The sequence below is a fragment of the Eretmochelys imbricata genome, chromosome 2 (assembly GCF_965152235.1).
Source record: "Eretmochelys imbricata isolate rEreImb1 chromosome 2, rEreImb1.hap1, whole genome shotgun sequence".
Lineage (NCBI taxonomy): Eukaryota > Metazoa > Chordata > Testudines > Cheloniidae > Eretmochelys > Eretmochelys imbricata.
The window spans coordinates 259332691-259354565 of record NC_135573.1 but is presented as its reverse complement, the minus strand read 5'-3'; the positions used below and the strand labels follow the sequence as shown (position 1 = coordinate 259354565).

The 21875-nt window shown below is 42.1% G+C and overlaps 1 protein-coding gene across 1 annotated transcript in view; it reads right to left on the bottom strand.

Annotated features, from left to right (window-relative positions):
• Window positions 1–1404: 1404 nt before the first annotated feature.
• The window catches only part of GHRHR (growth hormone releasing hormone receptor), a 32451-nt gene continuing 11980 nt past the window's right edge, over window positions 1405–21875 (bottom strand). The window contains exons 3-13 of the mRNA XM_077808764.1: window positions 20757–20854; window positions 16588–16685; window positions 15850–15982; window positions 15534–15687; window positions 14529–14589; window positions 12719–12788; window positions 11258–11349; window positions 10681–10810; window positions 9070–9111; window positions 2294–2445; window positions 1405–1540 (exon numbers count right to left, since the gene is read on the bottom strand). Of these exons, the coding sequence (XP_077664890.1) occupies window positions 2413–2445; window positions 9070–9111; window positions 10681–10810; window positions 11258–11349; window positions 12719–12788; window positions 14529–14589; window positions 15534–15687; window positions 15850–15982; window positions 16588–16685; window positions 20757–20854 (911 nt within the window). The 3' untranslated portion in view covers window positions 1405–1540; window positions 2294–2412. The remainder of the gene's footprint in view (window positions 1541–2293; window positions 2446–9069; window positions 9112–10680; window positions 10811–11257; window positions 11350–12718; window positions 12789–14528; window positions 14590–15533; window positions 15688–15849; window positions 15983–16587; window positions 16686–20756; window positions 20855–21875) is intronic.

Below are 21875 nucleotides of genomic sequence, written 5' to 3'. Positions count from 1 at the left end.
TTAGAACAGACATGTAGCCCAGACCCTGAAAGATATTTAAGCTCCTAACTTTCACTGGGAGCCTAAGTACCTTTGAGGATCTGGCCCACAGTCTTTAAGGCAATATGTTCCTCTGAGAGCAGATGCTATTGTGGAAAAATCTGCATTCATGCTACTATTTGCATGTACTAATTGGTAAGAGCCAGCTCTTGTATCATACATTATTATACTCTCTTCTAGAAGTGGGTGAAAATTTTCTATTGAAATCTTTTTTTGTTTTTTGATGGAGAATGGCTTTTCCAAAAAAACAGAAATCTTTGCAAAATAAATTCAAATTTTTGTCAAAAAAAAAAAAGGTTTTGTTTTTCCAGTTTAAAACTGAAAAAAAAAATAGCGTTTGTTTTTTTTTGACGAAAGCCTGAAAAATCAAGAAGAAAATTTTTGGCAAGTGAACATTTCTTTTATTTTTGTCAAAAATTTTCACAGGGAAAAACAATACTTTCCTGACCACCCCTAGTCTCTTCCCATACGCATTCATTTTCTTCTTTTGTCTCTCTCAAACATCTCCCACTTTCTTACTCACTGTTTTTTCTATTATTCTCATTGTTTTTCCTTCTCAAGTTAAAATTTATCAATACGTTGCCTATCCTATTCTCTTTCTCCAATGGGCAGCTTCATTGGTTTCCCTGCTTGTTTTAGTTACTTAGCCCAATTTCTCATAAAACACCACCCTCATGGAATCATCTTCCTCCAACAGCTCAGTTTCCTACTACTTAATTCTCAGAAAGTTTCACTTGTTGGCTACCGAGATACATTATTTGTGGTGCACGGACCATAATTTGGGAAACAGCTTTTGCACAGTATCAAGAGTTCAGGCTATAGTTGGGTTTCGCCTTAACTCTGAATCTCCTTACTTATGAGGGGACTGATAACATTGTGCTGTAGGTTCAAAAGGCATTCTGTTTCTTGTTTGCTAGTCTACTGATTCATAGCCAGCAGTCTGAATCCAGTTCCCACAATCTGAAGAGGCTGGTAGTGCATTCCAGATCTGACACTTTCATGGTGTCACTCTTGGATACTTTGGGTGAGCTCTCAGTTGATGTGCTTTAATGTGTAGTCCATGAAAATAGTTCAGAAATGGACACAAGAAGAGGCGGGTGTTGCTGTTATGATTCTGTTGCTGTGCCTCATATGATACACATGAAAAGGATTATATAAGCAGCCAATTGGTGTTTGATCTGATGCTGTGATGCTTGTAACTTCATAAACTTCTGTAGAGGTCTGGTGTGGGGAATTTCTACGGAACTAGACAGAACTGGATTAGTCTTCTCTAATTCACTCAGGCATTTTAAGTTACAGTCAGATGATTTAAATTCAGGTTCCTAAATCACATTCGGGCTCTTAAACACCATTGCTCCCAGTCCAGCACCTGTCCCTAACACACAGAGGTAGTCATTTTTATCGCAGAACTAGATGGCATGGTCCACCTCGTCCTCTTCCTCCACATTGGCATAAGTCCATAGCTCTTCCCATGCCATCTCCGGCCAATTTCCGCTTGCACCTGAAAAAGGAAAGAAGATGTTAGTGGTCCGTTAGGTTGATTTCATCTCTATGCCAAATGAGCCCAGTGAGAGGAGGCTTGGACAGGTACGTTCATGGTACCCAACTTGAGTACATACGTTATGGACCCCCTAGGGAACGTTTGTCATGAGAACTAGTCAACATTTTTCAAATGTGACAATTTTAATGACATTTCACAATAAAAAATGGAAAAAAATCTCAGTGTCATTTTTACTGCATATTTTCCAGCCAACTACAGAGCTAGAAAACATTTTTTAAAATGTTGAAATGTCGACATTTCTAATTTAAAAAAATGAAGAATTTTTTTTAAGTGTGTGACTTTTTTACATCTCTTTCTGATTTAAAAAAAAGTGTAATTTTAAAATGAGTTTGAAGCTGCTCTGTATTTTTGTAACTGAATTTCTAAAATAAATTTCTTCTCATAATGCAAATAAAGTACTACCAAAACTTTGGTCTTGCAGTTCGAACTATAAAAACAGACCAACACAACCAGTAGTTATACAATAAGTGACAACTTAATTTGTGATAATACCTTTTGCAGCATCAGACCTTTTGCAGCATGCATAATACCATCTAAGCATCATACAAAATAAAAAGCATTCCTAGGAGGGAGGGAGTTAGATAAGTTAAATATTATTATCCCTTTGTTTCAAAGAGGTGAATGCCCAGATCCTTAAAGATATTTAGATGACTAACTCCGATTGATTTTAATGGCAGTTAGGTGCGTAAATACCTCTGAGGAGATGGCCAAAGTGACTTGCCCAAGGTCACACAGTAGATCAGAGTGAAAAATGTCAGACACATTTCAAAGCCTTTGTGACAGGGACCACATCTACGATGTTTGCACTGCACCTAGCAGATCAGCTTTAGGGCTTGCAGGAACGGCTATAAAATAATACATAATAATAAACACCTAGATGGACAGAGATGGGATTAAAACTCAGGCATCATGTCTCCCAGTTCCATGCTCAGACCGCTAGCTCATGTTGCCTTTAATAATTTGATAGCATACCCATTTGACTGTGACAATTGCTTCTGATTCTGTGCACGGTATCTAACCAATGAATAAAAGGCACACTTCTTCCATTTAAAATGAACACTTAGGGTACGTCTTCACTACCCGCTGGATCGGCCGGCAGCAATAAATCGATCCCCGAGCGCTCTCCCATCGACTCCGGTACTCCACCGCGGCAAGAGGCGCAGGCGGAGTCGACGGGTGCGGCAGCAGTCGACTCACCATAGTGAAAACACCATGGTAAGTCGATCTACGTACGTCGAATTCAGCTACATTATTCACGTTGCTGAAGTTGCATAGCTTAGATCAATTTCACCCCCCCCCCCAGTTCAAGCCTACTGCATATGTAATGCCTGAGTCCACGACAGGGGCTCCAGGGCACTACCTATAAATAATAAATAATACAATTGGACCTCAGAGTATGAGCATCTACTGTCTCAGCTAAAAGACCCAGGTCTGTTAACTCAAAGCCAGTATCAGACTTATAAACCACTATGTAGTTCACCCATTAGAGGGTGACAGAGAACCACACCTTAATGGTGAATTGCACACAACACATATTGCTGTGTCTACACTCACATTTTCCTTAAACTTTCCCCGTCTAGATCCACCAGTGGTGCTAAGAATAGTAGGGTGCTAATATAGATGGCCTGCTGGCATTTCAACCAGTGAGTCATGCAACAAAAATAATCTCTAGTACTTACATAGTGCTTTTGATGAGTAGATCTCAAGAAACTTTATAAGGGATGTCAGTATCGTTAACCTTTATACAAATAGGGAAACTGAGGCACTGAGCAGTGATGTGACTTGCCCAAGGTCACCTAGCAGGCCAAGCTGGGAACAGAACCCAGCTCTCCACTATCCCAGCCTAGGGTGCTATCTATTTGCTCGCATTGCCTCTCTGACAATGCTAAGAACAGTGCTAGATGAAACCCTGGTTAAAAATGCCAGCAGTCTAAGGGAGCTTAACACAAATGTTCCCACCATTACTACCTCTTTTGGAGCTCAGTCAGTGGTAGAAATCTAGTATTAAACATCTAGTATCGACAAGGCTTATGTGAGAACTGATATTAGTGGGTACATATTTACTGGCATGCTATTCTAGTTGCTTTTACTGCCATACAGTTTTAATTAAAACATTTTTAAAGCTATTCATGAAATAACCGTGCATGTTTCCCAACACAGTGTGTTCCTCTGAGCTTCCAATGACCAGGATAGTGGTTTAACACACAACTCTTTCCACCGGAGTGTGCCATTTAAGAAGCTCCTACTGTGCAATTTTCAAAGCTTGTGCTGGGGATGAGGAGCACATCTCTGTGTGCATGTGTAAATTGCTCTTGCTTGTTTTCTCTTTCTCATCTTCAGCTCCCACAGAGCGGGCACCCTTCTCTGCCTCATAGGAGCTAGGAAGATTCCATCCCTGGAATACCGTGTCCTGTTCTGGTGCCCACATTTCAAAAAGGATGTGGAAATATTGGAACAAGTTCAGAAAAGAGCTACGAGAATGATCTGAGATCTGGAAAACATGGCTTAGAGCAGTGGTGGGCAACCTGCGGCCCGTGGGCCTCATGGGGCTCATCAGGGTAACCTGATTGTGGGCTGTGAGACATTTTGCTGATGTTGACCATTCACAGGCACGCCCCCCTTCCCACCCCCCCCACCACCACACTGCAGCTCCCAGTGGCCACGGTTCACTATTCCCGGCCAATGGGAGCTGCAGGAAGTGGCAGCCTGCATGTCCCTATGGCCCACACTGTTTCCCGCAGCTCCCATTGGCCAGGAACGGCGAACCGTGGCCACTGGGAATTACCGGGGGGCCATGCCTGCAGATGGTCAACATCAGCAAAATGTCTCGTGGCCCACAATCAGATTACCCTGATGGGCCGCAGGTTGCCCACCACTGGCTTAGAGTGAGAGAATTAAGGAGCTCAATCTACTCCATTTACTCAAGATACAGTTAAGAAGTGGCTTGACTACAGTCTGCATGTACCTACATGGGGAAAGAGATCGTTGATAGTAGACCTTAATCTAGCAGAAAAAACAATTAGATGAAATAGCCAGAAACTGAAGCTAGACAAATTAAGACTAGAATGAAGGCACAACTTCTTTGTAACAATGTGGGTAATTAACCACTGGAACAACTTACCTCGAGATGTGGTGGATTCTCACCGTAGAATACGGTAGAGGTATCCAAGCCACTAAGTTTAGACTCTGATCCAAACTTTCCCGGTGTTGTAAGGGATTCAGAGCCAGAGTTCTGGACCGGATCCATTACTGCTTTCTGGGCTTCTCGTCAGTCAGCCAGGAGCAGACATGGAAGCAGCCTTGGCAGGTGCTGCAGCAGGGACTAGCAGACCTGGATGATGTCATCTGACTGCTATCTGTCATTTTCACTCAAGATGTTTTCTTCCCTCTATTGGTTGTCTGTTTGCTCCAAACCCCACTCGCCCACCCATTCCCTAACAATCTCTTCACCTCAGCTTCACTCCTCCCATCCACCATGCTCTCCTTCTTCCTTCCCCCCACCTCTCCGCTCCCATCTATTCCCCCCTCCTTTCCTTTATCTTTCCATATTTAGCTTATCCCACAATAGCTAAAGTCCCACACAAAGAATTTTTGGAAAACAATTTTGGCATTAATGTGTCATTTGCATACCACCCACTCTGTTGTTTCTCTTTGTACATTATACTCCAGTCTCCTGCCCTATGTCTGTCATGTCTATTTCAATTATGAGCTCTTTGGAGAGTGACTGTCTTTTACTCTATATTTATATAATGCCTAACACAATTGGGGTCTAATCCTTGTTGGCACTAAATCACTATATGATTAATAGCAGTAATCAGTGATGATCTGGAAAAACTGGTATGATAGAGATCTATAAGATCATGAATGGTGTGGAGACAGTGAATAAGGAAGTGTTATTTATCTCTTCAAATAACACACGAACTGGGGGTCACCCAATGAACTTATTATGCAGCAGGTTTAAACAAACAAAAGGAAGTATTACTGCACACACCATGCAGTCACCCTGTGGAACTCGTTACCATGGATGGTGTGAAGGCCAAAACAATAGCTGGGTTCGAAAAAGAATTAGATAAATTCATGGAGGATAGCTCCATCAATGGCTATTACATAAGGTGATCAGGGATGCAACCCCATGCTCTGGATGTCCTAAGCATCTAAGTGCCAGAAGCTGGGACTGGACAACAGAGGCTGCATCACTCGATAATTGTACTGTTCTGTTCATTTCCTCCGAAGCATCTGGGATTGGTCACTGTCAGAAGACAGGATACTAGGCTAGATGGACCACTGGTCTAATTCAGTGTGGCCATTCTTAGTAGATTCAGTTTATTTTGACCCTTGTTATGTGACAGGGTATAATCTTTGTAACATTAACTCATGTCATGTGACTGAAGCCAGGACATAAATATCAGATTCTTTCAGCATCTGTATTACACACCTGTATTACAATGCATGTCTGAGTGACAGCAAAATGTGGTGCTTAGTATGAAGACTGGAAATAGATATATCACATTAAAGAAATGTTGTCAAAGCTAGAGAGCATAGTGAAAACTACCTGTACTGAACATTATGTGTATTTGACAATCATAGACTTTATGGTCAGAAGGGACCATCATGATCATCTGACCTCCTGCACATGGCAGGCCACAGAACCTCACCCACCCACTCCTGCAACGGACCCAGAACCTCTGGCTGAGTTACTGAAGTCCTCAAAGATTTCAAGTTACAGAGAATCCACCATATACACTAGTTTAAACCTGCAAGTGACCCATTTCCCACGCTGCAGAGGAATGCAACCCTACCCCCAGGGTCTCTGTCAATCTGACCTGGGGGAAAATTCCTTCCTGACCCCAAATATGGAAATCATTTAGACCCTGGGCATGTGGGCGAGACCTGCCAGCCAGACACCTGGGAAAGAAGTCTCTGTAATAACTCAGAGCCCTCCCCTCTTATGTCCTGTCTCCGGCCGTTGGAAATATTAGCTAGTAGCAGTTGTGGATGGCTGTATGTCATTGTGGGCAACCTCATCTGACCAGCCCCTCCATAAACATATCAAGTTCAGTCTTGAAGCCAATTAGGTGTTTTACCCCCACTGTTCCCCTCAGAAGGCTGTTCCAGAACTTCACTCCTCTGATGGTTAGAAACCTTCATCTAATTTCAAACCTAAACGTGTTGATGGCCAGTTTATATCCCATTTGTTCCTGTGCTAACATTAGCCCTTAACTTTAATAACTCCTTTCCTTCGGTAGTATTTATAGAAAGCTGTCATAAATATAAAGGGAAGGGTAAACCCCTTTGAAATCCCTCCTGGCCAGGGGAAAGCTCCTCTCACCTGTAAAGGGTTAAGAAGCTAAAGGTAACCTCGCTGGCACCTGACCAAAATGACCAATGAGGGGACAAGATACTTTCAAAAGCTGGGAGGAGGGAGAGAAACAAAGGGTCTGTGTCTGTCTGTATGCTGTGCTTGGCCAGAGATAGACCAGGAATGGAGTCTTAGAACTTTTAGTAAGTAATCTAGCTAGGTATGTGTTAGATTATGATTTCTTTAAATGGCTGAGAAAAGAATTGTGCTGAATAGAATAACTATTTCTGTCTGTGTGTCTTTTTTGTAACTTAAGGTTTTGCCTAGAGGGGTTCTGTATGTTTTTGAATCTAATTACCCTGTAAGATATCTACCATCCTGATTTTACAGGGGGGATTTCTTCATTTCTATTTACTTCTATTTTCTATTAAAAGTCTTCTTGTAAAAAACTGAATGTTTTTTCATTGTTCTCAGATCCAAGGGTTTGGGTCTGTGGTCACCTATGCAAATTGGTGAGGCTTTTTATCCAACATTTCCCAGGAAAGGGGGGGGTGCAAGTGTTGGGAGGATTGTTCATTGTTCTTAAGATCCAAGGGTCTGGGTCTGTAGTCACCTAGGCAAATTGGTGAGGCTTTTTACCAAACCTTGTCCAGGAAGTGGGGTGCAGGGTTTTGGGAAGTATTTTGGGGGGAAAGACGCGTCCAAACAGCTCTTCCCCAGTAACCAGTATTAGTTTGGTGGTGGTAGCGGCCAGTCCAAGGACCACGGGTGGAATACTTTGTACCTTGGGGAAGTTTTGACCTAAGCTGGTAAAGATAAGCTTAGGAGGTTTTTCATGCAGGTCCCCACATCTGTACCCTAGAGTTCAGAGTGGGGGAGGAACCTTGACAAAAGCAATCATATCACTCCTCAGTCTTTGTCTGGCTAGGCTAAACAAGCCAAGCTCCTTAAGCGTCCTTTCATAAGGTAAATTCTCCATTCCTCTGATCATCCTAGTAGCCCATCTCTGCACATGTTCCAGTTTGAATTCATCTTTCTTAAACATGGGAGACCAGAATTGCACACAGTATTCCAGATGGGATCTCATCAGTGCCTTGTGCAATGGTAATGACACTTCCCTAGCTCTACTGGAAATACTTCACCTGTTACATCTTAGGATTGCATTAGCCTTTTCCAGGGTTGCACCACATTGATGGCTCATAGTCACCCTGTGATCAACCAGTACACCCAGGTCTTTCTCCTCTGTCGTTTCCAACTGATACATCCCCAGCTTACAGCAAAAATTCTTGTTCATCCCTAAATGCATGATCTTGCACTTTGCACTATTAAATTTCATCCCATTTCTATTACTCCAGTTTTCAAGGTTATCCAAATCTTCTCATATGATAGTCTGGTCCTCCTCCATACTGGCAATAACTCCCAACTTCGTGTCCTCCGCAAATTTTATTAGCACGCTCCCACTTTTTTGTGCCAAGATCATTAATGAAAATGTTAAATAAGATTGTCCCAAGACTGCTTCTCCACTCCAGCCTGACAGTTCACCTTTCTGCATGACCTACTGTAGTCTCCCCTTTAACCAGTTCCTTACCCACATTTTGATTTTTGTATTAATTCCCATCTTCTCCAATTTAATGAATGATTTCCCATGTGGAACTGTATCAAATGCTTTACTGAAAACCAGGTAGATTAGATCTACTGCATTTCTTTGTCTAGAAAATTGGTTGTCTTCTCAAAGAAAGAGATCAAGTTGGTCTGGCATGATCTACCTTTTGTAAAACAATCTCTCTAAAGTTGACATTATTTCCAGCTTAATACAAATCTGTTGGCTCCTTGGGGTATGGACCTTCTTTTTATTCTGTGTTTGTAGATCACCAGCACATAAGTGTGTTGGTTCATTGCTGAGCCTGTCACAGTATAAATAATAATAAACAGAGATTGGTAATAATTTTCCATTATATTCAGGACAAAATAGCAACAATGTTTCTGCTCACTAGGTGGCTTCATTCTCACGAAGATACTTCAAGGAGATATTCAGCAGCATTAACTCCCATGTCACTAGGCAACCGGGCTAAACTAACACATTTGATCACCTGCCACTGCTAAATTAGGTATTAACTCTATATGGCTTTCATTTAAATCAATAATGAAGAAGAGAATGTAGTTCTCTTACCTCTTGATTAAGGAAACAGTACAGAACGGCTACAATAAATCCCTGAAGAAGCAAAACAGTTAAGTGATAGCACAGGTTTGAAAAGCTGTTTCCGCTAAATCAGTCTGTGATGATACTCCTATATCCTATGCATTGGCGTGAGCGTAAAATATTCTAAGCTCAATTAGTTTCACAGCTAATCAGCCAGATCTTCAGCTGGTGTAAACTAGTATCCCGCCATCGAAATCAGTGATGCTACACCAGTTTACACCAGCTGATGATCTGGTCCAGTGAAGCTCCACCAAGAATGAATTTGGCCATATAGCTGCAACATGGTAGTCAAAATTACAGCTCTTCCAAATCTGTTGTGGGCCAGATCCTCAGCAGGTGTAAATCAGCAAAAAGCACCCTGGACTCCACTGGGAGACTGTGTTTGTTCTGGATCATATTGCTTTCCAGTCACTGCTTAGCTTTATTTTTATAATTTCTCTAAATACCAAATCACTAGCTTTATCTCTATAGCACACTGCATGGCATTAATATTATACAGAGCGGGCATGATTCTGATCTCACATACAGTAGTTTTACGCCAAACAAAAACTCCAGTGAAAACACTAGAGTGATACCTGGTGTCCAACAGCTTAGAGCAGAATCAAGCCCTAGAGAGTTTTAGGAAACATTTGGGCTAGATCCTCTGTTGGTGCAAATCTGCATTGTGCCATTGAAGTCAGTTGTTCTATGCCAGTTTACACCAGCTGAAAGTCTGACCCTTTTAGTATCTTTTCTTACATTGCAAGATAATTTAATGATGACTGACAGCCCCAAAGACTGAAATTCAGAGTAGGGACTGAAACCTCAGGGTGAGTTTAGACAGGAAGAATGTAAGTATTTGGGCTGGAATTTGTGAACACTACGGGTCCAATACTCAGCTGGTGTAAATCCGCACAGCTCATGCGTCTCTGTTGATTTACAGCAGCTGAAGAGGCCGTGGAATCGTTATTGACCAGTGGAAAGCCGCATTTCAAGTCAAAAGGCAACGAGGGAAGAGCTCAGTGACTATAGCCACTAGACATCCTGGGGCAGGGTTTGCAACATATGTCAGGGGAAGGGTGGGGCAAAGAGAGGGGCTTTCAGCACCTTTGTGCTGCCCAGATCCTGAACTAATGCAGGGAATCAAAACAGCCCTCAGTGTAAACCAGAGCAGCCCTGGGGGTTGCTCTAAGTTATGGCAGCCTCCCACCTGCCCAGAATGTCCTAGCACTCAATGCCACCAGCACACTTCCTATTCTGGGGTCTGCCATGGGTGCAGTATAGGGTTGATTCCTGCATTGGGGAATTCTGCCCTGGCCTGGTGTGGTTGTCTAAAGGCTTATACACTGTCAGAGCAGTGTATAGCCACTGGGTGATCTTCTGTAGGATTTAACCAGGGAGGTTTAAGTCACCCCACCACAGGTTGGCCACTGCAACAAAGAGGGTAAAGTTCTGTGCAACTCCACCATCTTCAATGAAGTGGCATCCGTGACTGAGTTTGGATCACAGTCCCACTTGAATGTGCACAGAAAGGATGATATCTATTCAGGCTAGACAAGCTATGGGAACACGTGCACTGCTGCAATACTTCAACAGGTTTACCTGGAAAGATCCAATGCAGAGCTCTAAATATAGCCGGACTCCCAGGTTGGTGTATTCAGGGAGGAAGTTGAAGACAATATAATGTGTCCCAAATAGCGGAATGAGAAGCAGCGTCGATTTTGAGAGACGTCTAGGGCAGGAAATAAGAAGAGGCCAAAAAAATAAATATCATTCTTCTGAAGAGCATGAGGACAGCTGAACTAGAAATTCTCTAGTAATGAGTGATGCTCAACAGGTTAAAAAGGGACCCAGATATATATTTCAAATCTGCTGGGACAAAGGTGGGCACAGATTTCCAATGCTTCTGGCTGGAGTGGAGGTACCACATAACCAATCTTTTTTTGCTGTGATTTGGTATTCTTAATGCTTGAACAAGAATGAATAAAAGTGCTGTTCAGAGAGATGCCTGGTCTAGTGACCTTGACAACAGAACTGGGGCCAGGCACCCCGAGTTCCAACCCTGAAAGTGACTCTATCTGTGGTCGTGGGCATGTCCTTTAATTTCTGACTCAGCTGCACCATTTGGAAAATATCACGGCCGGAAGCATTGCTCACAATGTGTGTGACACTGGATTACCTGTACTGACATGAATTATTGAAGTTGATTTGTCTCGGGTCCAGCTTTTTCAGCAAGATTCTGATGATGTTGATGAAAAGGATAAAGTTGACCTGTTTCCATTTTTTTGGAAGAAAGAAGATTGTTACCTTTTACTACCAAACATTCCTGTGAAAAGTATATTGTGACTTAAATAATTGCTAGCCATTACTGCAGATACAGTGGGAGCTGTACAAGAAACCAGCCTTACTAGGAAACTTCCCATCTTAAAGAGACAGCAACAAAGTATCCCTAAGGATATTGTATATAATTCTGCTGTGTCTTCTTTGGAAGACCATCTCTATTAAGCAACCATATTTGTTAGTCCCTGGAGTAATCGATCATTTCTTTATTGTTTGCAGCACTCTTTAATTTTTCTGGTTTGAGACAATGATTGTTGTTGTACTAAACTATGGCTGATACCTTTAGAGCTGACTGGTCAAATTTTCTGCTGGTGTAATTTGTCACAGCTCCATTCAAACCAACATTGCTGGCCCATTTTATACCAGCAGTGAATTTGTCCTTGCATCCCATGTATTATGTGCATCCATCAATCTTTCAGGTGATGGCGAATGGCTGCTTTGCTCTAATGATGCCCATCTCTCCCCAGACATTGCAATTCCATTTTATCCACCTATAATGAGTTAATTAGATGATTGCAGAAAAATACATTCCTTGCTTGCCTGTATGGCATTCACACCTAGTCAGGAATGTCAGTCAAACGCAATGAGCCAAAACGTGGAGGTGTAGAGCATTTTAAAACTGCCTCACAGCAGAATAAAGCTGATAACGATCTGTCATTTTTGGATTCTGCATTCATACTGCTCTATCCTGCAGACGAGCCCCCTTCGACAACCCTTATTTATGCACAGCTGGTGCTGCCATCCAATTAAGCCACACAAATGCAGTGGCTTTAATTCCAGCCTGGTGCACTGCACATATTACCTGTTTATTTTATATATTTCCTAGGGATTAATGACCAATTGCAAGTAATTGTGCATCATGTCCCATTAACCCTAACCAATTATGAATCCCCAGTAAATGCACAGCTCCAGGGCTGTAATTGCTATGATCAGCTTAGAGTGGAAACAAAATTCAGTAGGACTATCCCTGTGCTTCTCCTTAAGTGTGTGCTTAAATGCTTTCCTGGATCTGGACTCCTAGTTCAAACCTTGCATTGTCAAAGCGCTTCTGGGAGCGTCAGCCACCAAACTACTCCCATTCACTTCAATGGGAATGACAAATCTTTGAAAACTTAGGGAGAAGCATTTTCTCTGAGATTCAGCAGCACTCATCTTTAGCACAAAGGGATAATCCCTTTAGAGGATCAATGCTACAGTTTCGGAAGGTCAGGTATTAGTATTCAAACTTTAAGCCATTGCCCACCCCCATAATCTCTTTGTTGTCAATTCACGTTTCCAAACTGAGAAATATCACACATACCCCAACAGAAATGATAATAGGTCCTTTGATTAGCCACCAGTAAGGCGAGCCTTGGTTAATATCCCAGCATCTGGAAAAGTAGCACTTAAATTAACATAGATATACATGGTCACTGGAATACGGTTACATGGAGAAAGCACACGTTAGGGTCAATGGAATTATGAGCAGACCTATTACAGCCTCATTTTAAGATAGAATAGAAGAATAGAGCTATCCAAACCCCTGCAACTTGGCTTTGTAGAGTCTAGGTTCCATAAATATTATCCTACAAGTAGCAAAATGACAAAATTATCACTGACTCTTATGCACCAAGTGATGGCCAGAAATCTATTGCTTCCTGGTTGAAAATATGCCTGACAGCAGGTTATAAGGGCTGTTGCTGAAAGCCAAATCAAAAACACCATTGTTATTTGAAGATCTCTTTTTGACCTATGGGACATTGTCTTTGTAGCAGGAAGAGAGCCTGAGACATAAGCCCTTGTATTAGAGGTCTGGTATGAGGCCTGAACTAAAGTAGTGGTTAAAACTTTGCTGATATGAAGCAAAGTCGGGCTGTGAGCAAGAGGCAGGCCCTGCTCACCGAATTTGTCAAGAACAGGGTGGATATTGCAGAAATGCACATTTTAAAGAAGTACTAGTTACAGTGTGCTTATGCAAACACATTTCAATATTAAGCGCCACCCCAACATTCCAATATTAAAGACGGTACAAGAACATTCCCCAAAAATAACAGGAATAAGATCAAAATGACAGTACATAATAAAAATGTTTTAACTGAACCAACATGTGCAAAACGATGAGTAATAGCGAGCAACTTTAGGGAGCAGTAACTAACTTGTTTGTACTGGGGTATAAAGATGTATTTTAAAGGGAATATTTTGGGCCCGCCTATGGAGCAACGGAAAGTCCCGCCGCTCACTAAGCTGTGTCCACTGTCACGGGCATACATGTCTTCGTATCCTCGTAAAGTCTGCGAGGTGTTAGTACCGTGCTTCATCAACAATAAACCTGGCCAGGCGCCTTCGCTAAAAACTGAGTCTGTGGATTTATGGGGTAGTTTAATTAAGGTCCGCTATCTGCGCAGAGCTGGGACAACATGCTAAATGAACACACACATGCAGCCAACCTCCGACCACATTGGTGACCCTGACCTCTATCAGTAATAGCTCCACTTTATAAGGCTATATAAGTATCTCAGGCTTCTGATGATATCAGCTTTGCTCCTCAATTATCATTACTTCATCTGAATCCCTTGATTTCCCGGAAGCACAATACTTCAAGGTTTTGATTATAACGTTTGCAAAAGCAAGTGCTATAGAAAAGGCGGTAACTCCGCTCCCGTTAGAAACATATTTTCAGTCACGTCTTTAAAAATTCTTCCATTAGCCTCAATGTTTTCATAGTCTCTGTGCAAGCAGTAAATTTGTTTTGGACAGTTTGAAATAAATCCCTTAATCCTTCTACCAGACTGGGGAAAAAATACAAAGTAAACTTCTGGTTCTACTGAACTCAGCAGCAAAACTCCCATGGACTTCAATGGGGCCAGGATTTCACCCATCTATATTTTCCATTATTTTTTTGTGTGTGCTCATCATTAATTTTTTTAAAAAGGAAGGGTTAAGGGCCTGATCCTCCACGGCCCTGAAACTTATGAAACCATTCACACTTATGCAAAATGGATGTAAAGATGCAAGACATTGACTTCAACAGGGCTTCACACTGGCACAGAGAAAATTGCAGGACTGGGATCAATCATAACATTAAAAGTGCAACACCGCAATATGGAATCTAGTATGAAACTTCAACTTACGCGGTGTCTTCAAAATACAGCTTTGCTAATATCCACACTAGGGTAAACACCGTTGGGAAACCTGGCGAAACAATTTAATACACACTAGTTGTTGTTTTTCTGATTTCATTAATTATTCCAGATTCAATTTCCATCCTGTCTATTGCAACCCCACCAGGATAGTATGAGACAGATTAACTGACCATAGAAAATGCCCTGTGCAATGACCATTATGTCTAACAGGAACCACATTTTAACCTAACGAGGTCATGGTGAGCTGCATAAATACAATGGGAAATCTCCCGATGCACACCATGAAATGAAGTAGCCTATGGCGTTAACCAGTTAACGTTTGTGTGGGATGGATGAGTGAATATGAAAGCAATACAGTGAAGCCAGGATGGATCTGTCCCTGCAAACTATTGCTCATATGAAAAATCCTTAATCATGTGACTAGTTATCTCAACTAATGTCCCTAAAGTCAGTTTGCAAGTCCCTCCCCCTCCCAGTTTTAGATAAGGAGTGGTAGTTTTGGCATGGGGGAGTGCTGGGGAGTGGCATTTATCCATTTCAATAATCCCTCTAAGCACTTTCCAAACATCAATTAGTAAATTATCATAGTACTCCTGTAAGATAATACCGATGGGCATGGTACAGATTAGACAGAGATAAGTTTTATTATCCTCATTTCGCTGATGGAGAAATCAAGGCATGCAGATTAATGTGACTTGCTCAAGGCCACACAGGTAGCTACTGGCAGAGCCAAGATTAAATATCAGGGGTTCCTGGCTCCCCGTGATGTATCCAGCCCAAGAGATGCTGCATCCCCAGTGTCCTCATACAGTCTCCAAATTCTACAGGGTTCATACAATCATCCAAACCATAGACCCCTTTGAGGTTCATCCATTTGATAGTATATGGGCATTTACTTTGCTGTCAGGATGTTTCCATTGACCCCAATGGGCGATGGATCAAGCCCTGAAACATAATCTGATCTTTTCTAGTCTAATTTCAGTCCTCACTTACCCCATCCAAACAGAACAAGCCACCAAAAATAGCGTCTTCCATGAGGAAAGGATGATAAGAGCAGACAGTTCAGGTAAAGCGCCTCTACCAGCAGCCACATGAAATTAGCCATCATAAAATAGTGACAGAAAGCCACTGATATCTTGCATTCAGTCTAAGGAGCAGGGAAGGCAAAATTTCATTATTGCGTGTTATACATATATTATGGGTATCACAATACCACATACAAGCACGAGCAGTGGCAAGATATTAACCAGTACATTAACAATATACAAAGATATCAAATGCCACCATAATCTCCTTTTCAAATGCTTACTGTAGAAAAGCTGCAATGGTCAATATCTTCCTCCTGGAAGAGGACCGCATCCTTAATGAAAATGGCAATAGTTTTCAAGATGAAGGTGAGAAAGAGCTGGATGTGGATGTAATTTCTGGGACAGTGGAGTCTCCTGGAGGAAAAGAAGGAAGGCCAGCAAAATGAAGTGGTGGGAGATGGGTAACTCATCTTTCACGGGTCTGGGTTTCCTTAGGGCGGGGTTGTCAAAAGCCCTCTGCTGTGACCGAGCTCTGCTCACACTGAACTCAATGGCTGAATGGACTCTGCATTTGAGAAATAACCTTCCCTGATGTAACACTGACGGTGCTAACACAGCCCCCAAGAAATGGGGAGTGGTGCAGAGAGACCCGGGAGCATCTAGACAGCTTTCTTAGCAAATTGGGCAGTGATTAATTATCTAGAGGCTGATTGGCAGAGGTGATATGCAGCTGCAGCTCAGCATCTTCAGCAAGAGCTGGGGATGCTCAGCAACTGTGAAAATCAGGCTGCATCAAAGTCTAATCCGAATCAGGTCACTCATGCCTAATCATAAAGCTCATTTCGTTTCTAGTGTGATGAGTGTTGCAGTCGAACTGAAATGCAAAATGAGTTGTGAAACAGCAGCTATTTCTGCCAGTTATTAATCTGTAAATCTCACAGCCCAGAGCTTCCAGCATCTTGCATTAACTTGATTTCTGTTTACTTTCACGGGCCCAGGGTAAATGTTCATAAACATACCTGAATGCAATAAGAACAGTCACAGCCAGGGTGAGGGAGGAGATAGATATGCTGTACCCCACAGTGTAGATGATCTTTACAGTAGAAAAATAGGAGTGCTATAAAGGAGAGAATGAACAAGTCGTATAGGTTTTAATGCAAATAGAAGGAAAAGAAGCGACACAGAATCTGGTGGGTTTGCTTTGTTGGGCACCAGAACCTTTTCTGTGGCCTCAATTCACACCCCTGACCTTCACTTTTTGAGGGTTCATGTGATCTCAAAACAAAACTCAGCTGGAATCCTTTAACTGGGCTTCATATCTAAACCTTTTACAGGTTTCAGAGTAGCAGCCGTGTTAGTCTGTATCTGCAAAAAGAACAGGAGGACTTGTGGCACCTTAGAGACTAACAAATTTATTAGAGCATAAGCTTTCGTGGGCTACAGCCCACTTCATTGGATGGATAGAATGGAATATATAGTAAGAAGATATATATATACATACAGATAAGTTGGAAGTTGCCATACAAACTGTAAGAGGATAATTAGTTAAGATGAGCTATTATCAGCAGGAGAAAAAAACTTTCGTAGTGATAATCAAGATCTAAACCTTGAAGAACAGTAAACTCTGCATGGTTTTGCTGGAAAACCACCAGAGGGCCTAGGATGGCTTGAAATTGGGTCCAAGTTAACTCAAAAGATTCTAGAAATTTTTCAAGTCTTTTCACAAAACTGTGCTGGCTTTCAGGCTTATAATGATCTCTGAAATCAGGCAAGTTTGGCCCAGTTTGGGTTTCTTGACAAAATTTCAGCCTGACTCTCTTTGTGACTATATTGTTATACCACGACTGGTCTACATTAATCCTTCCTATAAGTCACCACTCACTCATTTACTAACCCAAAATATTCTTGCTTTGATAAAATGTTCAGATAATTACGGCAGAAGTTCAAGGTAAACAATGGTAGAAGGTCCAGGGAGATGGGTAACAAGGAGGGAAGGCTGAATCTCATGATGTGCAAGGTTTTGTGATCCTCTCAAACTATATTTTTAGGGGATTCCGAATGGCAGTAATTTGAGTTCACAAAGCTTTGTCTGCTACAGTTTAAAGCCACATTTGTTTTGTGAGAACAATTCAATTTTTAAAACCCCCTGAGTGACATCCTGACCCCACTGAAGTAATTGGAAGAAGTCCCATTCACTTCAAGGGGGTGTGGATTTAACATCAGATTTTCCTAAATTGCAGGCAGACTAGAGCCTTGTATTAGAGATAGAGGTAATTCCTCAAAAGCTTGGCTGGCACTAATGGCTGCCTTATGTATGATATACACCCCACAATGTATCACTTTGTCCTATGACTGGAGAGCTGTAAATGGGCCAGTTCACCTGGACTGATCCCTTAGAATTTAACTACTAAGGTGCCACAAGTACTCCCTTTCTTTTTACGGATACAGACTAACACGGCTGCTACTCTGAAACTTAACTACTTATGCTGTTCCACATTGTATTTAGCTGTGACACTCTGAGTACCTTTTCCACGCCTGAAGAAGAGCTCTGTGTAGCTCAAAAGCTTGTCTCTCTGACCAACAGAAGGTGGTCCAATACAAGATATCACCTCACCCACCTTGTCTCCCTAATATCCTGAGACTGACACAGCTACAACAACACTGCCTAATTTAATTTTTTCATCATTTTTTTTCTCTCTCTCTCTCTTTACTTTTTTTCAACCTTGCCCTATCTGTATTTCACTGTTTGTGTTTTGTTCCTATTTCCACCCTATTTGTCTCCTGGATATTTTCTCCCTATATCCCCAAACTCAACTTTTCCCATGTACAAGAACAACCTAATAGTGCTTGAATTAAAATCCAGCTTTTTTCAGGCATCGTGTTTGAGTGGGTAGGCAGTTGGCCAAACTAACTTCATCCCTCTCAAGAGGAAGCAGCAAATAAAAGTAGACGTGGACCCAAGATGCAGAGTTTGGATCCGAATCCAAACTTACCCTAAGTCTGGAAGTATCTGTCTCTTAGGTCCCATTTTGATTTTATTGTATAGATATTGTCACCCTGGGCAGCCTTTGCAGGAGCACACCTCCATGTTGGAAAGGAAAGCTGGTTAGAATCTCTAGTGCTATCTCTCAATAAAATTTAAGCAATAATTATTGTCTGATTTTCAGAAGAGCTAAGCAGCACTGAAATAAGAGGGGGCAGCAGATCCTTTGCTCCTAATAGGGTTCATATTGTGTCTACCACTGAGTGGCGAAACGCTAGATTGCATTTAGCCAGTTAGCAAAGCCCTGTGGAGCAGTTCTTACTCAGTGTGTGTGTTTATCCAGCTAAAACTCAAACACGGGATCCTCAGCAGCAAATCCACCAGGTAAATCAATGAGGAACTATCTCATGAGCAAGTGTGTCAAAGCTGAGGTTAGGTCATCCTAGCTGGCAGCCATTCCTTGCAAATCAGATAGGAAAGAAAGTCCATATAAAGCAATAATCCAATTCCCAAGTGGATAAACAAGCAGGCCAAAGAGTCAACCTAGGTGAAAGAACAGGGCACCTGCCAAAGAAAACAGCAGGCTCATGCTATGTTTGTTTTTGCACTAGAAGTGCAAGGAATAAATAAAAAGAAGGGAAAAGAACATTTCAAGAGTTGCATTTCTGCATGATAGATCAGCCAGCTGGAAAGCAAGGTCCAAGTTAAACAGCCTGCTGACAAACAGTGAAGAAATAAAGTGAAGATGACAACAAAAGTCCATCCAACCCATATGGAATGGATTATTCACTAAGCTCTTGCTGACAGGTGAAATTAACTTCAATAAGTAAAACAGAATCTTGCTTTCATTCACTCAGTTAGCACCATTTGCTGGGCACAAACAGCAAGGGTCCGATTCCCTGCTGTTTTCTACCAGTTTTACCCTAATGGAGAGACTTCTGATTGACTTCAGTGGAGTTACTCCTGATTTACACCTGAATAAGTGAGAGAAGAATCAGCAACAAAGCCAGGTTGACACACAGGTTTTGAACAAGTTTTGTTCCTATTTCCACTTATATCAGGTAGGGTTCTGATTTTTTTACTGATATGGAGACACCAATACAACCCTAACGTATGTCTATTCCAGGAGAGCTTCACCAGTATGGGAAGGAAAGGCTATGGCTAGGCTATGTCAGCAAAGCACTCCTAGTGTGGATGCAGCTTATACCAGCAAAAATGTGGTTTGCGCTGGAGTTGAAAAACCACCTCCCCTGAGCGAAACAAGCTATACCAGTCAGAGTGCAGCTTTCCTGGTGTAACTATCTACACGAGGGGCCTTCTGCCAGACCTGGACTAGGGTGGATGCAATGATACTGTTATTAAGGTGCCTTATACCAGTAGCACTTATTCCCCTTCCTGTGCAAAAATAGCTACACGAGCAGAAGCACATTTATAGGTAAGCACAAGGTGTAGTTAAAATGGGAAACATTTTCTGTGCACACAAGATTGAAGTGACAATGGTTTTGGGAATCAAACTGACAAAACGTGCCAAATACTAATCTAAATTACACAGGTGTAAATCCAGAGTAACTCTGTTGAAGTCAATGGATTTACACCTATGTAATAGAGACCAGAATCTGAGCATGGTATTTTTCTTAAGCCCAGAATTCCTTTTGCTTTGTTATGGGTGCTTATTTTTTTCTTTACATGATTTGCTTTCTTCAAACTAGATGAGGAGCAGAAATGCAGCATCTTCTGGTTAACTGATTCAATTTGCCTTGAGTCTGAAATTCTGGTGCAAAAAGGGCATGTTTGCTACCAGCAGCAGGGCAGCAACGCTGCCGACAGCTCAGACTGATCATTGAATATAACTGAAGTATTAATCCCAGTTTTGCAAACATTTTGGACCAGATCTTCACCTGGTGTATGTCCGTGTCATTCAACGGAGTTACACGAATTTACCACACCAGAAGATCTGACCCTATATTTTTTCGGACACAGCTCTCTAGATCTATTAGGTGTTTAAATGAGTGCTCTCTTCGCCTGTATAATAAATGTCATTAATAATTTCACCGAGCAAGTGGGCAGAGTAAAAATACAATGGCATTTTATACTTAGTGAGAATGGTGCTGCTTCAACCAAGTTTTCATCCCCAACTTCTGAACTAGAAAGGTATATGACTAGCATCAGCACGTTTCTGAATGGTATTGGTTCAGATAGACTTACTTCCTGAACTGGAATCTCATCGTTCACTGGGCAGGCAATGTGATAGGAGGGAAATGGATCAGACCAGCCATTCACTGTACAGTTTCTTCTTACCAAGCCTGCAAGAAATCCCACAGGGGCAGGGATTACCCTTTTGTTCTGTATTTGTACAGCGCCGAGCGCAAAGGGGTCCTGGTCCATGACTAGGGCTCCTGGGCACTACAGTAATACAGGTAAATAATAATATTAATACATTCGTTCCATGGCAAAACAGAAAGGGTCAGTAGCAGGTAGTTTGCTAAATAAGGAGCTTCAGAATGGGCAGGGGCAACAATCCTCAGTGGGTAGGAAGGACTTACATTCCTGCTACAGAAAAACACAAGAGAGAGGGACCCCGAAGATGCCACCACCTCCATCAGCTCAGGCTGAATCCCAAACAGCACCTGTGATGAGAGGCTTCGTCTTTCTCCTCCCATCCCTCTCCCTCATGTATGTTTTTCCTTCCCCATCTCTCCTAACCCTCTCCATTTTCCTTCTGTCTAATCAGAGTCTGGCTTAACCGGCCAACTCAAGACTGTATCTTTTGCAACACCACTGCAAGTCTGTGACCAGAAAGAGGTGAATAAAAGCAATGCCCTAACCAGTCCATGCTGGTACAATTTTGCCAGATCTTGGAGTGGCTGATCAGACCAGGTGCTCTGCCCATGTTTCTCCAACAGTGAGGTTGCAAGGGAAAAGCAACGCCAGACACAGAAGCAGCATTTTCTATTTTGCTGTTCTTTCCTCTCCCCCTCTTATGTGTGTTTGTCTTGTTTTGTCTTCTAGAAAACGTGATCGGACTTTAACAACAACGGCAATGCCAGCTTCAGCCCATCTCAACCAGAGACGACCCACACCTGCCCATAGGGGAGGGGCAGAGTGAGGACAGCGGCTTCAGCAGATGTTACTAAGCATGCTTAGTCCATGGGAGCATGCTCAGTAGACGCCAAGCGGCAAATTGTGCCCCCCTCCCCCACACACGTTGCCTCTGATCTCAACTAACTTTTTCTCTTTTCCCAAAAAATTACAGTTATTATCATCTTTAATGCAATGTAAAAGTCTGTCAGACAACGGCCTTTTCCTTCTAAAAGCTCTCTCCAG